We start from the raw sequence: 19,521 nt of genomic DNA, 5'->3' as shown, positions 1-19,521 counted from the left end.
TGGCTGAACGGTCGTTTCTCGTCGAGTCATCCTTCGTCCCTCCTCTTCTCCTCCTCTTTCTGTCCGAATCATCCTGCTAGGATCGAAATAACGCATCTCCCAACCGAATTCTATATAGAGATATATATAGAGCATCGGCTACGGTAGTATCTTCGCGAAATCGTAAAATCGAAACTCGTTCTGCAAGAGTAAAATTAAGCCTTTGCGTTACGAGCTACGTTTTATCGTGACTAGTTCGCAGGTGTAAATCAGAGTTTCGTTCAACAACTAGATCAGCCTGTAAGATTAAAGCTCGAAACAGATGCCTCTCTCTCTCTTTCTCTCTCTCTCTCTCTTTCTCTATAGATTATTTTTCTAACAATTCAACTCACAATTTACGAGTATATTCTATCATATTATTCATTTAGGAATTCTTATTATCTACTGAACTCTATGGAAGTAAAATTGAATCACGGTCTCTGATCGAGAAATAGATCAGCCTGTTGAATCGAAGCTCGAAGCAGTTTCCTCTTTCTACACGGTTCTGTATCGATGCAACAATGTATCACTCGAGTATCGGTGCAATTTCCATTCTACCATGGTATCTATTTATTCTTATTGGCCGTGAAATTTATTGATATAGAATCAATTCGCATTATAGTTTCCGTCTAATTGTAAAAGTCGATCGATTGGATCAAAGCTCGAAACAGGTTCCTTTCTACACATCTTTCGATCTTCGCTCCATCGTGGTATCCGTTGAAAACGTTATCTATCCAAATTTCCGATAAAAGGAGTCGTTAAATTCAGACGCGCGAGGTTACCGAAGAAACGACACGAGACGAAACCGCGAAACGGTCAGGCACGTTTTCCAGTCTCTGGGCAGGTGTTCCAGCCACGTGTCTCGGTTGTCAGTTCCCGGCCAGTCGAGACACTGCCAATGACACGAATCTTTGTCTCGGCGGTACTGCCATCCGCCTTTTCCACCCCCGCCTTCGAAGGAGCGGAGCGTAAAAAGCGTAGAAAGGGATGGAATCCGTTTCTCTACCTGTTTCACCGGTTCGTGTCTCTGTTTGATGGAACGGTTGGTTGGTTCTGGGCTTCATCCTCGCCGTGTCTCCGTCAGCTAGTTCTCCACCTCCGGACCGCGAGCCTGTCAGCGCCAGCCGGGCTTCTCACCCTCGTAAAAATAATTACAGAGGGTGGAGGAGGTTAGAGAAGGAGGGTCTCCTCGATATTGCCGGCCTCTCGTTCGTTCGCTACTATTGTGCCAATCGGATCGGCTGATAAGCTGCGGAGGAACGGGGCTTAATAAAAATTCATTTGTCACGGCCCTTTGGAGATGATGCGCGCGTCTTACTCGTCGTAATCTTCTTCTTCTCCTTATTTTCTCGTCTCTTTATTCTCCGGTTCACAGGGCCTCCTCTGTGACCGATTGATTTCGCTTTGCCCGTTTCATTGCGGCCCGATTACGAAACCCACTGTTTTCCTCGTCGAGTTAGCGAACACGTTGCGCGTCGCATTCACTCTTACTTCAATGGAATACGAAGCTTAACAATTTCAATCTCCAGATATTAAACGATGGAAGAATAATGTTAGATATTACGTTTGCAAGTAAAGTATTCAAAGCTGGATATCGCTAAATTATTCTTTCTAAATGTAACGTCGAAACGTCCAAGAAGTTGTTGTTTGTTGCATGCACGACGATATTCCGCGACATATGAATTGATCGAATTAATCGAACAACTAACATTATCAACTTTGTCTAATGAAAGATTAATCTACTGTCTTTGAAAGCCTCTTTGCCACGTGTATCACAATAATTTCTGTAGCAATCGCGTTAATCCCACAAATAAATAAGCGAACCAATGAATGAAGTAATTTAAAAAAACATAAATCGAAATGCACGTGCATTGTTCGTTATGCAGAGTTCATGGAGCGTCCCTGTCAGGGGAAATTAAAGCACGGGATCGATATCTGCTCCTAAATCGCGGATGTATCTTCGGGGAACGGGATAGAGGTAATTACTCGCAATTATTAATTACGAGATACGCGTGCTGCTCGTGTAGAAATGGCACGCGATGAAGGAAGGGGCGTCCCAAGGGACGAACGGGTTAATAACGGTTCTGAGATCGTTCTAGCTTGACGCCTCGGAACAATCGATGATCGTTGATCCGCAGAATCGCCAAGACTGACAATTTTTTTTTATTTTCTTGCGCGCAAGTCCCGGCGGGTCGGTAGGCACAGCGAGAAATAAATTAATATTGCCACTTCGACGGTGGCAATGAAGGCTGATCACCGATCGAGCGATTGCCTCTCGTTTGTCCGCTCCACAAAAGTAGAACCCCTGTGTCCCTTTTCCCTCTCGTTTCCCTTTCTTCTTTCGTCCCTTTCGTCGTCACGTATTATCTTCCGCGAGTCTCCGTCACGTAAAACCTCTTCAGTAACTTAAACCGATGTATCTTTCTTACATTTAGAACTGCTTTAAGATCTACAACAGCTACGAAAAAGTATTTGCACGTGTCCTCGTTTTCCGATGAGGCGGTCCTCTTACCGGATTAAATCTACATTTCATTTTCACGATATTACATTTTCGTAACCGTACGAAAGTATACCACGACTCTGAACAATACGACCAACACGATTGGATTTAATTAATCGATATGTAGTTAATCGCTATAATAAATACAACGTGTGCAAATGCTTGGTCGTGGCCACGTCACCTTGATACGCGTGTATATAAAAATATAGCTATGTGAATTGAATAAGATATTAACGTTATGTTGGTTGTTTTTGTTTTAGAACGGGAACACCGTGCACCGAAGCGCCACGCGAAGCTGCCCCAGCCCAGAACCAGTTATGAACATATGATTAAGCTCGTTTTAATAAGTTTTTATGTAGATCTTACGCGTAAGGATGTATGATAAAAGTAAGTGTTGAATAAACGAGATACGTTGAGACAGGAGGCGGCCAGTTATTTCCGATTCAAACGCACCCCTATTTTCCCCTATCTTTCTAACTCGACTTACGAAATCAGCTTAAATAACTGTTACCAAACATGCGACGGTAGTTCGATTATTCGACGGACAATGAGATCGTTCGTCTTTTTCCCCTCACCATTTTCGGGACGTTCGAGTTCACCATTTTCGAGGCGTTTCCTAGCAAGACAAACACGAGGAAAACAGACACAAATATAGACAGAGCCATAGGCGTAGACACAGACGAGGAACGCACGGAGAAGAAGTCGTCTTCGCCATCGAGTCGTAACCCTGGCGACGAGACACCCTGGCCATCCTCGTTCTCGGGAATTCCTCTCCTACAGGGATGAGCAAACTCTCCCCGTGGTGTAACCCACCCTCGGCGGATAGCAAGTTGCAAGGACGAGGGTTGCTGGCGAGGTCTCGCCTGATTGGCGGCCGTGGACTATCGACCAACCCGCGACCGGCCCTTTGTTTTAGCCACCACCCTTCGTTATATCAAAGGTACCTAACCTGAAACGGAGGAAGATGAGCACGCTCTCCAAAAGAGATTTCTTTCCTGGCTGCGTTTAGAGAAAATCGAGATGGCTCGCCGGAAGTATGCGTTTTTCCATAGAAAATTCTTTTTCGCTTTACTCCCGGAAAAATTATTTAGGTTTCGTATTGAAGTAATCGAGTGAGGAGCGGTATGGGTTTCAAGGTTAGTCTATAGATATATCGTCGCATAATTTAGTTAGATTATAGATTGATTTCAAGATCCATGTTGCTTATCACCCGATTCTTTAAATATTAATTCTCCCTTAATCTCGTACTGATCTATCAGATAGACACGCGAATACGCTATAAGTAATCGTTAGAGTTGGTGACGAAAACGCTAGTATTAGGTTGACAGATATTTTAAGTCGATCTTCAGAGTTCACGATATAACTACAATACGAAGAACAATGTTTCTGATAATAGTCGTAACCTGTGACAGTGGCCAAGCCGAGATGTAAAATGCTGGGTATGTTATTTGTACTAGAAAAAGAATAAAACGTGGCAAATTAAACAATCCTGGTTTCAAACCAGGTTTCATTTACCTCGTTTAAAGACGATAAAGTACGCAGGGGTTAATAAAGAGAGGAAAAGATGTCGAGTTATAAAGAGCGAAAGAATAGTAGGAAAAGGCTCAGAGACGCGCGTGTCGAAGCTGACAAGTCGAGGGTGTGCGTAACGATGAAAATTCAGCGTTGCCTCGCACACAGAAAGAAAAACGAGAGATTCCGAGTGACATTAAGGAATGATTAAAGAATCATTAGGAGCGTAGTTAGAGCAACGAATTCTTCATTCTTCCCTCCATCCCTCTCCAATTACGGAGGCGTTGATGCGCTCTCACCCCCCGTCGTTGACCAGCATTCCTCGGAGTCCCCATTTTTTTAATTAATAGAGCGTGCTACAACGAGCCGGTGATGCCTACCGGGTATACCGCACACGTATACACCGACGAACGCACGCAAACACAGATAAGCGAGCGCAGTCGCGCGTCATCGTCGTCGTCGTCGTCGTCGTCGTCGTCGTCGTCGTCGTCGTAGTCGTCGTCGTCGTCGTCGTCGTCGTCGTCGTCGTAGTCGTCGTCGTCGTCGTCGTCGTAGTCGTCGTCGTAGTCGTCGTCGTCGTCGTCGTCGTCGTCGTCTGTTGGTGCGCGAAGGGAGGGCTGCGATTCGAGCAGAAGGAAGAGAAGAGAAACCGAAGAGGAAGAGGAACGAGCTGCCGGGTTTTAACGAGGATGAGCGAGATAAACCCACCTCCGACTCCGTTTCGTTTTATCCACCCACGCTTTCTTTCTTTCTCCCACCTTTGCTTTGCACCCTTGTTTCTCATCTAACTCGGATTTCTCTCTTCTTTTCTCTTACGTTCCATCGGTTTGTCTTTCTTTGCCTGCGTTTTCCCAACGCACCCTCTGCCTCGATCCTCTTCATTCTTCTTCACGCAGCGTCTCCTCTATCCTCTTGTCCCTCTAGATTTATCCTTTATCTTCGTTCTGCTTCGATCAACGACTTCGTTCCTTCTTCCTTCGCATCTCTTTGTCCGTTCTCGCTTTGTTCTTGTCTTCTCTCCGCCTGATTCTTTCTCTTCATTGTTCATCGACTCTTTCGTAGTTGCTACTCTTTCCAAACTCTCGGGTCGTATTTACGAATCGTACAACGACTTGCCAAAATAAAAAAAGAGAGAGTCAAGTTCCTTCCTCTCGCGGATTTTTGGAGCGAGAGCCAAGGGGGATTTTTCTTTCGAATCTCCGTGAAACTCTGCGGAATTTCTTAGACAGCCAGAGCGTTTCTGCGATACTCCTGCTTCGTTTACCTTTTTCTTTTCCTTTTTCTTCGCGTAATCTAGCGTTGTTTCATTGGTTGATATACAATGTTATTAAAAATAGTACAAATCTCTAGTTGCAACAGTACGTTTGAAGAGAATCGGAGAGAATGACTGGAAAGAGATTGATGACGCAACGCATACAACTTCACCCGCTGTGTTCTAATCAACGGAGTTATCGATTAATAAACCAACATCTTCGATATATCGACCGGCGGTTTAATTAACTTCTGCTTCGATCTGGTCGATTTTGCCACTATGCAGAGCCGACGCTACGATGATTTGTACAGGCGCGTATTTAAACCGAGATATCACGTACCTGCCATTCATGCGATATTAATATTTCCATTGATACTTATATTTCAGCCATTGTTTCGGGACAAAAGGAGACCGTATTATTTGTCGTAACGATATTTTTGTCAAAGTTATTTTTTGGCTGTCGAACGATGCCTAGAAACGTCGACCACCCACTGTATAAATTCCTGTCATCGTTGTCAACGTCCCGTGGTATCTGTTTTCTATTTTCTTTTTCCCCCAATACAATCCCCGATAGCGAACGCAATAAAAGAATTTGCATTCGTGCTTCGCAAGCAGTTGAATTTGGTTCGGTTAATTGTCGAACGTTTCACTGTCGAACTGTCATTGTTAATTAGGCTAATCGTTTGCCACGAGAAAGAATTTATGTTATGTAATCGATATACCGCGATGCTCGGCAGTCGCATCTCCTAGAACATTAATTAGGTGTACAATCAAATAATTTACCAAGCATTCTTCGCGACTCAGCTCGCCGAGAAAAGCAAGACACGGTATGTATCATCGTCGCGCGAACTTTAATTAACGCGTGTGGCCAGAACAGCGTGGACCAGCGTCATCTTCGTCACGCTTTCCTCTTACCAGCGGCGTCGAAATGATCGAAGAATTGTCAGATCGTAAAAGGGTCGAAGCCGATCGCGCGTCACGTCCTCGCTGCGTGTCTAATGAAATGAATCAACCGGGTGGCATTACACGCGCGATTTTCTGTCCCATCGAAATCACTTTCTATCTTCGCCTGACAACGAGGTTCCATCGTGTACTCTTTGCTTTCCGGAGGAACGAACCATAAGTATTTTAATCGTTCAAAAAGAACAACTTCGATCGTGCTTGTCACAATAGATACTATAGCTAGCAATTAGCTTTTTTCCGTAGTAAAAGAAGAAACATTTTTAACGTTTTCTTCTCTTTTTTTTTCTAAAACGATGTTACTATATCCTGTAAGAAAAATATAAAAGCAGAATGTTATATAAACATAGACTGGCGAATGTTTTCTTAAAAAATTATAAGAAAAAGATGACACAACAATGGAGTGTCCTTTCGCAGCACGAAAAATAAAGGCAGATTGGCGGCATTATTATATCAACTTTATCTAAAAGTGTTGAAACGTAGCAAATGGACTAACGAGGTAAATTTTTTGTTGGATTAACGCGTATTAATTCTTGTTACATAAATTTTTGTTTTATAGCGTTTCATATTCTCCATGGAAAATTTAATCCCACAAACTTGAAACTGTAATTTTGTTGATTATATTTCACGTGCGGTGGGAGAATTTATTAAAAACACAAAGGAAGTATCGATTAGTCTTGATGAACGTTGGTGAAACTGAAAACTTATCGGGGATATCAAAATACAGTGTGCATATTCGCACGATATCGTTACACGTTGCGCAAGTATTGTTGCGGTAGACGAAAAAGGTGAAAAATGAATGGAGAAAGCGCAAGAGGAACGCCTCGGAGCGAAGCTGGTTGTCAATCAACCCTCTCTCCCTTGCCAAATTACTGTCAAACGCAATTAGAATTGACATGGTGAGCCGAGGCTAAACCAGAATCGCGAGGCAAACCCTCGTTAACGATTTCAACCCTGAGGCCCATCCTCGGTCGCTATTTTCTCTTCCGCCACTAATTAATACACCTCTCTCACGCGTGCGTCAATTTTACTGTTTCGCTTTGCCCCGAACCCTCTTTCGCCAACCTTTGCTCTCTATCAACCTAGAAGCTTGGAATATCAAATTTTCATAACCGAAAGAAGATCCGATTTTTTAGAGACTGAAAATATCCAAAGAGAGGGGGAGAGAGAGAGAGAGAGAGAGGGAGAGAAGGGGCGCATAAGTCACGGTTAAGTAAAGCAGAGAAATCATTAGAAAATTATTACATTAATAATCCTGTAAGAAGTAAAATCATCTGAGAAACGTTGAACGTAAAGATGGTGTCGTTAAATATCGTAATTTACCAATATAACGAATAACCGACTGTTCAACTGTTCCGCAAAGTATACGCTTGCAATAAATAATTTGTAACTTCTATATAATTTTCAGGTTGGTTACGGTGGAAATGAAATTTCAAAATCTTTCGTATTATAATATATTCATAAAAATTGTCTATAAACGTTCAAATATCTTAACGTAGATCGGTATATTGGACTTTGTAGAAATACGAAATTCTGATCGATTAATCGTCCCCTTGATACGCTAGATTAATCGTCACGTCCCACGTGAAACCAGTAGGTGTCCTAATACTTACAAACAAGAGTATACGCAAGATTAACGAGTTCCTTTAAAATATTCAGTTTTGCCATGCAAAATTGTATTCAAATTCCAGTTTGGAGGCTCGCAGAGAAGTTGCCGGCCGACAGAGGACAGAGAAATAGAGAAACCAGTCTGCGAGCTGGAAGAATACCGAATGTCGAGTGTTATTAATGCACGTGTCTAACGGCACTCCTGTCCGCGCGGTCGTTTTGCAATCACTGTTGATACTCGACGGTCTGTCGCACCGACACCGAATGGGAAAAAAAACTGTACCCTTCTCTCCATCAAACGCGTTCTACAGCGGCGAACCTAGTCGAAATATGATCGACATTCATTAATCTCGAACGTTCCCATTCACCCCCTCCGTAACGAGTTCACCTTTCGCACAAAGAGTAGCAACCCTCGATGTCGCGGATGCGCGAAGTTAGCGACGCGATTAAAGCACATCTTCGACAATTTCGACGAGCAGAAGAAGCGTCGACCTCCCCTTTGTTCGCGTTATACCCGACTTTATCCGAATTTATTTACGCAATAAAAGTCTATGGACCCAGGAGGATTTCTCTCGGTGGAAAAAAGGAAGAAAAAGGAAGAAAATCTCGATCCATTCGTTTCGTTTTCGCGGCACCTCCGCTCTGTTCTTACCACTTTTTTATTCGAATGGAACGATCCAGCACTCGGCGAGGCGATGATATATATTAAAGAGATGCTTTTTGGCAATAAACAATCGCGCGCTGCGACCGCAGGCAGTTAGCAAGAGCATTAGGGTGAATTATTCCGGCCACCCAGCGTAAAAAGTCTCATGAATCACGGGAATCATGGGCTTTTTGCCCTCGCTGGCATGGGATCTTGTTTCTCGTCGTGTGGAAGCCCGAAACTACGCATTTCATTTTGTAGACACAAAGATTTCCAGCGTGTTTCGCCCACTCGAACAATTTCACCGATAATAGATACGTAATTGAACACCATTAGGGATAATGGAAAACAATTAGATACAATGCCGCTCATAAATATCCGGATGCTTTGGTTAATGCCTAGTAACAGTATGTGAATTTTCCCATAGCGTGTAAATTAATGAGAAATTAATAATAATTAAAGGTTTAGCTTATTGCGCTTATCGCGTTTCCCATCTTGTCGATTTAACCGTAATTTTAACGTAACTGAAATACATCTATACAATAACGTATTACGACAGGCATACATCTGAATGACCTAATGAAGAAGCTCTAAGAATGACAGCGGTTATGAGGATTATACGAATCATTCGATTCGCGCATTGAGTCGCAAATATCCTCAAAGGCGACAGCTGCAATTGCGGCAAACACGAGGGGGTAGTAGCGTGTGCCCTTACCCTCCACTCGAACACACTCGCGGTAAAAAACAGAGCGCATTTACGAAGACAGAGGAGAGGCACACGTACGTGGACACGGTAGCGGGGCCATCGTTCATTCGAATTACCCAGAGACGGTTCTTTTTCATTACGGTAAGAGCCGATTGCATTTTTTTACGTCCCTCTGCGACACAGGGGGTGTCCAATCTGGAGAATCATGTGGAAGGAGGGCCATCTAATCACGTGTTCCTGGCAATCGTGTCCCGCGTCCGCCCTCCATGGCTTCGCGACCCCTCCATCTTGGACACAATCCTGCCAGAGAAAGAGGAGAGAGGCCGACGAAGGGATGTCCCTTCTATTCGAGAACCGTAGGGACACGGCCTCCACCTTCTTTCCCATTCTTTTTACTCTTCCTCCTTTCTCCTTCTCCGCGCTCTTCTCTTCTCCTTTTTCTTCTTTCTATCGGCGCAAATCGCCCTTTCACCATTCCGAGGGCGCTTCCTCGATCGTGCTTAGCGTAGGCTGGCGTAATTAAGCCGCGATTGAAAATTAATCATCGCGGATCGATTTCGTGCATCGCCGTCCCGCGAAACGGTAAAAAGAAGTTCGTCCGCACGAGCCGCTGGCTCAAGGTCTCCTTTGATGTAACCGCGAATCAACCGAACGCGAGCCGTTGCTTCCCTCCCGTTCTCGCCATCCTGTCGTGCGTGGTAAGCCGCTTACGCTAATTATCTCGTGGTTGGGAAATCATTATTTTCGCGTCCCGCCGAATCGTTTTTCCCTGCTCGCTATCTGCATCGCGGTACACCATCGTCTTCGACCTTCTTGAACTTCGTCTCCGCCTGACTCTTCGAACGTAAGAGGATCTTTTCGAAGGTTTACGGAGCGAGCAATAGTCCTCGGAATTATTTGTATCGGTAGTCGCGACCGCGAGGACGTTCCGATAAATCTGCTTGCAAGATGACGACGTTCGAACGGGCGAAGAAGCGAGCAAAATCAAAGAGATGGATGTTTTATCATCGATACAATTCGAATGAATTCTAAATTCTCTATCTCGGCTGCGATTTCTGCTCTTCTTCATTTACCACGTATATTTAAACGTTGGACGGAGCACGTGGAAGGGAGGGACACCAGCCTCCTCGCAGACTCGCCATGTCCAAGAAAGTTCCCCGCAATTACCGATCAGACCATCGACCGGACCACCAAAGAACAAGACGAAATTAAAAATCCTGCAATCCGCGCTTCCGTGTCCCTCGAGGAAGGAGACGCCAACGGGGATGAAGAAGACTTAAAAATCCCAGGATCCCGGTGCCACTTACCCGGAGCGGAGCACGGGTGCGCCAGCGTAAATTGTCAGCCAGGACAATTCGACGAAATCACCGATCAGCGGAGCTCCTTATTTCGACTGGAAGCGAATGGCCGTCGAACGGTTCACGAGCAAAAGAATTAAAGGCTCGCGCTGGTCAACCAGTTCTTTCTTCCTCTTTTTCTCCTAACCGATTCCCTTGGCGCAGACGGTCGAGGCAAGCAGCCAGCCAACTTCCTCCTCGTTCCTCCTCCCTCCCTCAGCAGGAAATCCCAATAATCCACGATGAGACACAGATTGAGTCTCCCAGAGACGGCGGAGAGAGAGAGAGAGAAAAGAAGAAGAAAAAAAAGAAGCGAGCAGGAGAAGCGGTCGACGAGGCAAAGCGAGGCTCGGATAAGAGGGCTGGCGTAACGGGAGAAGAAAATTGGAATCCTTCCGGGACGGAGGATGATAAAATTGCGGATGGCCAGGTGTTACCGTAATCCGGATTGAGACGGACCGTCCGAGGGAGCTACGCGCACATACACCTGCACCACTTTGTACGGAACCCTATACGTTTTCTTGTTCCCGCGTGATTCACGTTCCTTTCTGGCCACGTGGATTAGAATCGTCTCGGTTTCCCGAGAAAGAGACGCTCCTGTAACTTCAACGAACGCTACGAAGGGGGTCGCGCTTTGCCAAACTACGCTTCTAGCGGCCGCTGGCTTCGGCTTAAACCAGTTTACACCGTGCTCGGGTTAACTTGCTCCGCTCCTGGAAATTGTGGCTGCGTGTACTGCGGTAGACTAGTTTCACAAGATGAAAACTTTCCAGCAGCTGAATCGAGCGTTTCGATCGATTCCTCGCGTTGCGAGTGGAATTGTACGAGATTTCAGGAAAATTGACCGAAAAAGTTTCACATAATTCGCGTAATATCCGTAAACTTTGTATCTCTAATTTCATATTTCTTCTCCTCTTTCTTCTTCTTGTAAACTTTCTGCTTTTTTCTTGTCCTATGTCGCTCCGCTTTTCCATACTTCTCCTGCTTTTTTGCCCCTCCCTTATCATTTCATTCCCTTCTTTATTTTCTCCTCTTCCCATGCTATTTTCTACCTATTTTAACTCGTTCCTAATGTAGACGAAATATTTTTGCGTCTCGCTTGCTTATTCAATGACGCTAAAGGAAAAGAAGACAGTTCGTTGCGATGGTCTCCGGCCTCTCCTCAGATCGTTATCAAAGCAAACTGGTACGAGGCGTGGAACGTTAATTCCAAGGGAACTTACATATTACACTACCGGTACATAAATCCTCGACCCCCTCCGCATGGAGGGGATAGAGAAAAAGGACAGCGATACGCGCGTCGATTTAAAAAGACGCGATCTCGTTCGGGCCGCTAACGGGCGGCGATTATTCGGATCCAGCTGCGGAGGACGAGCAAACGGCGGGACAGCGCGAGCAGCGATCGTAATTTGTTTTCAGATCGTATCTTCAAAGTAGGCCCGCGTCGATAGGGGAAGAAGTATTCTCGCGGAACAAACGGTGGAACGTTCACCACATGGTTGTACAGGAAATCTAGAAATTCGCCGAAGAATTCCAAAATACGATCCTTAATCGATTCTGTAATCGACAAAGACACAACGATCATAATCGAAACTGTATCCTTTTGTCTTTGATTAATCTGTCGTTCGAGATGTCGAAATCGCTGCCTTAAGAAACCAATTGCTATATCTGAAAAACCGCCATGCTGCTGCCTATCCAGAAGAAGATTCTGAAAAGAAGTGGAAATAAATTCGCAATAAAACTGTCCACGAGGCGGTGGACCAGGCAGACTCGAGCGTGTATGGCCTTTTCGCGAACGAAGCAGCAGGATCAGGACCACGGTCCTGTATCGTATATCGCACATATCGCATCGAAGGATCGGTGTAAGCCGGTAGCAGTCAGTTCTCTCCCCGAGTCCGAAGGCAGCAGCAGCAGCAGCAACAGCAGCAACACCACCGCCACACTCGATGCGCACAATTAATATCGGGCCGTATCTCTGATCTCTCATTATTACCTGGTGGTTGCCGGTGTGTGAGGGTGTAGCCGTTCCCGCAGGAACGAGCCTCTCGAATGTTCAGCCACGGCTGTGTTGGTACCGGCTACCGTACACCCCGGGACACCAGAGTCGGCCATGCATCACCCTAACGAGCCGGGCATCGCGTGCCGATCTGTATTAAGGATTTATAATCCTCCGGACGCAGGAGAACTCCTAATGTCCTGGCTGAGCGGGAGATATTTGCCTATAGGCTCGCACGATCGCGCTGGACGCTTCCTTCGGCCACGGGGAATCACCGTGTGCCCCTCTTCAAACAAATAGGCACACCCACGAAGACTTTTTTATTCCCTTTCTACGATTTTTCGTGTTTCTCCCCCTTTTCGACTTTTTGCTCAGTGGCAGCGTAACGATATTCGATGAAGACGTCTTGCTCCTTCGAACGACGCAAAATGAGATTCTTTCGTCGATCGAGTCGCTCGCAGGATCAACTCTCCCGAGACTGATCGTTCGATTTCCGAAGAATTAGACGCTGATACTAAAATTAAGATGTATTCAGAAAATGGAGTGTGTCTCGGTTGTTTGCCTCTTGACTAATTCGACTCGCCGCACGTAAGACGCTGATTCGACGATATCGATTCGTAGGAGCGAAAAGGACGATGTCGATCATCAACGCCCGACAGATACATTGAAAAACGTCTTCCTCCTTCTCGAGTCTCGGAATAAGCTTCTTCCGTCGATTCTTCCAACGTCAGGCGATTATTCGATCACCAATTTTTAGGAATGCAACGTACGATCTTCCGATATCCTCTTGAATCTGAAAACGCTCGGCTGGCTAGTGCCTTCCGACAGGTAGATTGTCTCTGCCTAAACACATATTAATTAGACTCGCCGCCAGCAGGAAGACATAACTCGTTGAGGGATGAGTGAAGGATGACGTGGTCGCGGTGCAGTTTCCGAGTGTCGTGTTACGTCTAGGTGTGTGCCGTTTCCTCGGCTACCCCACTCGGTCTTGTGGGTCCGCGATCGAGGGGCCTGGTGGAGCAGGGAGGATCCGCGGGTGGCCCCAACCCGGCTACGGGATCGTAGGCACCGTACGTGGGCTCGGAAGAAACCGAGCACGACGCTACCGGCGCATTAATAACACTGGTAGCCGGTCATATGTTAAACGTCCACCCTGTTATGCACGCCGCTACTGCCACCGTCGGTGGGTCAGATCCACGGGAGGGGCAGGAAAAAGGAAGGGGGAGAGGGCAGGATGCCGTAGGTACGTTTTACCTACAGCGACGTGCTCCTCCGTGCAACGTGGTCGCGGTGCAGATCACCTTCTACGTATCTACCTGTACTCCTCTTCCGCTTTGATTCCAGCCACTTTTTCCCATTTTCGTCGAGACTTTGACTAAAACTTTGTCATCCCTTCGCAGACGAGATATTTCGCTATGCGAAGATCGCAGGCGAAGGACGCGATAAGTCACGTTCCTCGCTTCTCACGGAAAAGAAATTTTAGAGTTCAAACATGTTGTCCCGATTCCACGTGGAAACTTCTCCTCGCGTTCGATTCTCCGATTAAATGTTGAAATATATAAATATGTCAACCCCTTTGAGTGCTTAATAAATATTAATAACATCGGTTATACGTAAACTTCTCTAAAATACATCGAACTAATGAAAAGTACATAGAATCAAGCTAATATTAGGATACAGAGTAATTGAAATTCGCAACCGTAGATCGTGATTGTCTGTTCCAGGTACCGATACATGTGGAAGAGGTACGGGGATCAACATTCAAACATCTGTTCCTGGGATTCCTACTATTCGGAGAAATAAAAATGAAGCCAAGGATGCATACGGTGTATTCGTTCTTCAACGTTGCAGTTGATACGGATGGCCAAGGACGTCTTACGAATTAATCAAACGGTGTTTGACCATCAACGTGTGATTAGTGTCGCTATTATTGTGATCCGTCCAACGAACGAGATCGACGAACAGTTATCATTACCGGGGGATCCACGATTATCATTATCAACGGCGCGGCAAACGAGAGCTGCCGGTTGAATAATTCATACGCCACTCACGACTCGTCCGTTTCTCTTTCTCTCTTCCATTCGCTTTTTTTTTCTTTTTCTTTTCGGTGGGCTCCGCGGCCGCAAATGAGAGAAAGTACGTACAAATGAGAGGCCCGAGACGTCGTGCCGTAGTGACTATACGCATCGTTATAAATCAACCATGTGCGAGGATAAATCGTGATGTTACCACGCTGTTTTGTCGTTCGTTCGCGTTTCCTCTCGCATTGTCTTCCCCGTTTTCCCTCATCATTCGCGAATCTCGCCGACTTTTTCGTCGAAATAACGACTCTCTCGATACGTGACGCCAAGCCAATTCCAAGCAACGACACTTAGAGAAGAAACAGACCGAGAAATTTGTTCTCAGTCATCTTTCTGTGACGTTCTTTGGATTATTTAAAAGGCTGACGCGTTTTTCTCGTTCATAATAAATTTTGTAAGCGTAAAAAAATTGTTATCGACACGCGTGATAAAGTGTGTCTTAAAAAAATCGAGAATCTCTGTGTTCGTTAAAATAAGAGTGAGGTCAGAACGTAAAAATTCGAGGACCACGTCGCGATTAAGAAAAAAACTGGTAGCAACTGAGACATCTTTCGAGAGGATGGCGTTAAAATAAATTGAAAATTGGAGAAGAAACAGGTAAAATCGGAGAGAACGTGCCTCTGACGGTTTATTTCTGTTCTACCTGCTGGCTTCTTCCCCTTTCTGACGTTTTCTCGTTAATTATTCCAAGCGTGCGCGTATGCCACTGGAATATACGCGATCGTAGATATACGCCCGCGTCTCTTGCGCAGCGTGACGCTCGTTCGTGAAACAGAGACGACTGCGCGGCGGAGGAAAAATCGCGATTTTGCGTAGATTGAGACGGTTGGGTGAATAAAGTATCGGCGAAACACGCTTGGTCTTGATTTATTCTCCCCGAGATCCCTTTGGCCTCGACCATTTGCTGTAATTCCCAAGATTTTGAAGACTTTAACCGGAGGAAGGTCTTTCGAAGAGAAGAAAATATTCTCTCCAAGGTAAGTTAGTAATTCGAAGATGCCTAGCTCGGTGTCGGAACTGTCTTAGGCGTGAGCGGGTCAGAAATAATTAATAGTCACGGTCGAATCGCATTTTGGAAGAACGGTGGACATTCCTGGACCCCCCGAGCTCCTTGGATCCAGCAACATAAATAACGGAAGACGGAACCCGCGGTGGGTCCTCACGCACCAGGAGGAGTCCTTAAAATCCGACGTGCTCCTCCCTCGATTAATTGCAGTAGATCCCTCCCCGCCACGATTAACTTCGCCATATTTCCTGGCATTCCTGATACGGTGCATTCTGTTCCGATTGTGCCTCGTTCGTTTTATATTTTTTTACTTTCATCCCTTTTTCCTTTCCTTTTCTTTTTTTTTTTCTTTTATTTTATCTAATTTATTTAAACTGCGCAATAACAGAGAGGTAAATGGAAAATATCACGATACAGGCTATAAATTGGATATAAAATTGATGTCAAACAAACGCAGAAACGCATGGAGCGCCCAGAGCAAATGTTATTTTTCACCTGACATCGGTAGCATTATCATAGAAGGGGGACAGCTTCCAAGAATTGCCGGAAGTATCGTCGAATGTACCGATGTCTCGGCGTTCTTTGCAGCTGAATGGAGAGCGGAAGTCGGTAAATTTATGTCTGGAATTCGTTTACATGCACGCGCATCCGTTTGGTCGTTTCGAGCAGATAAGGAGGAAACCAGAAAGGAAGCTGTCTGCTGACAATAGGAAATTTCATAACGTTTCTCGAAATATTTATCGCGAAACAAAGCAAGATATCACGTATTTTCAATTTAGAGAAGGAATCTTATTTCATCGAAGTTTTTTTCCAAGTAATTTTGAAAGAATTCCGATACCGACTACTCTGCCGCTTGTTCCTTAGGAATTTTTCAATATTGTCGTAACATTTCGGTGCAGCAACGAAGCGGATGAGTGCGTGGAAAGTCCGTGTACCAACAGGCGGAAATAAATCGTCGGTGGTTAATAAGCTGACGCGTTGTCTTTCTGATTTATGTAGCCCGACGCCTCCTCTTCGGCCAGTAAATTGCTACACGCATATATGCGTGTACGGCCGGCGTAAACGCGTCCTGTAAGGACAACACGGCGGGGGACATGCGGAACGTGATCAGGACACCGGTATCCTGGAAGCTGTTACGTTGACACGATCCGGTTAGCATCGTAAATAACGGTAGATCGATATCTGATATAAACGTGTATACGTACCGATGACAGTTTTTGATTTAAGGAAATTCTGTCGCACCAATTAACCGTACGCCAATCGTTTATTTCTCGAGCTTCTTCGTTTCGTTGCTTTCTACTGGTTTATTAATAGTTGTTCGATTCGCCATATCTGACAGCGAAATCTATGACTGTATTTGAACGAAATTTCTCGCAATTTCGCGTACGCGTTCAATTTCCATTGTAAATACTTTAAGCGCGAACGACAGAGAGATTTTGATCATTAAAACCGATTAACAGACTAGATCGATCATCGAAACACCGATTAATGGGACATTCGGAAATGGATCTTTGTAAGAAAAATTGTAATATAAAAATAGAAAGCGTTAAATTCTTGCTAAGTGTAACTTATTTCTTACCATTAGTATCTATAAAATGGTTCGAAGTAAATGATCTTCTATCGTATGAAAGCCGTAGATTTGAATCTATACCGACGATTATACTTGTTAAACCAAATCTCGAAGGAAATAAGAAGAACAACCGGCCTACTCTTCGAACACACAGCGTAATCTATTTTAACCCGGCGCAGACAATCGTTAACCGTGAAATTAATAACTCTCCATATTTCACGGTTTTATCTACACATCCCCCATTTATTAGCTGTGCAAGAAGTCACGGGGTGCATCGGAGGTTAATCAACTTAACGAGTTTGTTGATGGACTACCCCGGTGGACTTCGATAAGTTCGCTAATGGCTCGCACGATGCTCCTTCGCCACGGTCAATTAAGTCTATAGAAACGTTTCCGTATCTTTGAGTCTACGGCAGACTATCTCCGAAGACTTTCCAAGGGTCTACGAAGCCCTACATTAATTGCTTAATTGGCAGTAGCCGAGGATAAGAGTTATCGAGAAGCAACTCTAAAATAGACATCGTTAAAATTATAACAAAAGTCCACGTGTACGGGAAAACAGAACTAACACGAACGAACCTCGATGCTTGCTACGATCGGTTCAACGATTCACATCCGGGACGTTCTTAAACCAAGAACCCTTACCGTTAATTCTTTATTTGACAATAGCCGAAAACAAGAATTACGAGTAACCTATCCAAAAATAGACACAGTTAGTATCGTATGAAAATTTCGTGAATACGAAACGGAGCAAACAACGAGATCTGATCGCAGTGTATCGATCGTACCATTGATATTCGAGGCCATGAGCCAGCAGACGCGGTGATCGGGCTGGGTCCTCACTGGCACCGAGTCGAAGGTGTCGATAATTGCTTAATTGACGGCGGTCGTCGATAACCATCGGCTGCGAATGGTAACTATAATAAGGTAAGACTCAGGAAATAAAGCGAGAAAGACGTAACCATGAGAACGAAAAGAAGGGATCCACGTCGTCGTATCGATGGCCCCAAAGAGACGAGGTGCGTACACGGCTGACGTGTCTTTTCTCCGGGTGAACAAGGCCTCGTTGTGGAAAGGTGTCTAGAGCAAAGAACCTCGAGATCTCTTTCCTTTTCTTCCCTCTTATTCCGAGTTCCTCGTAGCCTTCGACGTCGATGTCCTTCTTCCCGTTCCTCTCCATCTGTTCTTAGTCGTTCTCCATCTACATCCTTTCTCGTGTTCCTCGTCTTCCTCGTAGTCGTTATCGTTCACCTTCGTTCTTCGCCGCGCCTCCTCGCTGTATCTGGAGGGGCAACCAGAGAAGAGATATTAGAGATGCCAGATAGCTTTATTAAAGGTGAGACGATGCCAACGAGTCGGTCGCTTTGATCACACGAATTATCGTGACTCCTCCACTCCGTTCTTTGCCTCGCGACGTAACCGCGTCGTGGTCCTATTCGTTTTCTAGCTTGTGTTCCGTCCAGAAACGCGGCGAGTAGGCCTGATTATTTCACGCTGCCTTTTCTTAAGCTTTCAGTACTCGCTTTGACTTCTTCCTTCCATTATCGATGTTCAGATAATCTCGTTATTAGATCACGCGCGTATTTACAAGCACACGGTCGAGATTTCGACCTTCGTCTTCAAGTGACGTTAGAATTTTGATCGTGGTAACGGAGCGTGATCGCTTATCATCCAATATAATTCATTTACATCCTCGTTCATGGGTGTTGAGATACTTATCGAATCAATGGAAAATCACTTATCAAATGAAATAAAGATAAATTTAAACAACAGCACCATCATCTTCCTCTGCTTTTTAATTTATGGAATTGACCAATTCGTCTTCTGACCACTGATTAATATTCAATCCGCCAATAATATTGTCGACAATTTGCTGTAACAAACTGAATTCTCTTCTTTTCTTCTTCTGGTCCTTTCCCTTCTGTGATTCCGGTTAGCGAGGCTCGATTTTGGATGCTCTCACAGGAGCAAACAGCCAGCGATCAGACTTGAGCACGATCAATGTGAGTGGAATACTTTCTTCGAAAATGTTCGATGATGATTTCGACAGCCTCGCGGCTCCGTCAGTAACACTGAAGCGTCCTTAAACCGAGAACGATCCACTCGGGCGTCTAAACACTTAAATCGTTTTTTGCCACTCGGAGCGTTCCTAATTTAATCGGAGGCGTGTCCGGAGATCTGATCGTGGTATTTATGTCCACGCACCATTGTCCGCGCGTCATCGCCATTACGGATATCGCCTATAACGTTCACCTCACGTTCATGTCCGTCTGGGTGTCAGAATCCTCGACGAAATTAGATCCGCTCCGTTTCACGTGTTTTCGTCCTCCTT

The 19,521-nt window shown here is 45.1% G+C and overlaps 1 protein-coding gene across 5 annotated transcripts in view; it reads left to right on the top strand.

The window, feature by feature from the left end:
- Positions 1-15,473, top strand: part of LOC122574344 (transcription factor Sox-2-like) — a 116,949-nt gene extending 101,476 nt beyond the window's left edge. For 3 of the 5 annotated variants that reach the window (XR_006319008.1, XR_006319009.1, XM_043741856.1), the window contains one exon: positions 2,779-2,938. Coding sequence is in view for 2 of the 5 variants with exons in the window: in XM_043741856.1 (XP_043597791.1) it covers position 2,779 (1 nt within the window). In the remaining 3 variants the exon portion in view is untranslated. Of the gene's footprint in view, positions 1-2,778; positions 2,939-14,256 lie in introns of those variants that run through there. The other 2 variants (XR_006319010.1, XM_043741855.1) reach the window with 2 other exon arrangements.
- The last annotated feature ends 4,048 nt before the right edge of the window (positions 15,474-19,521 follow it).

This window comes from Bombus pyrosoma, linkage group LG13 (assembly GCF_014825855.1).
Source record: "Bombus pyrosoma isolate SC7728 linkage group LG13, ASM1482585v1, whole genome shotgun sequence".
Lineage (NCBI taxonomy): Eukaryota > Metazoa > Arthropoda > Insecta > Hymenoptera > Apidae > Bombus > Bombus pyrosoma.
The sequence above is the reverse complement of the archived record's forward strand: the minus strand, read 5'-3'. Positions and strand labels throughout refer to the sequence as shown.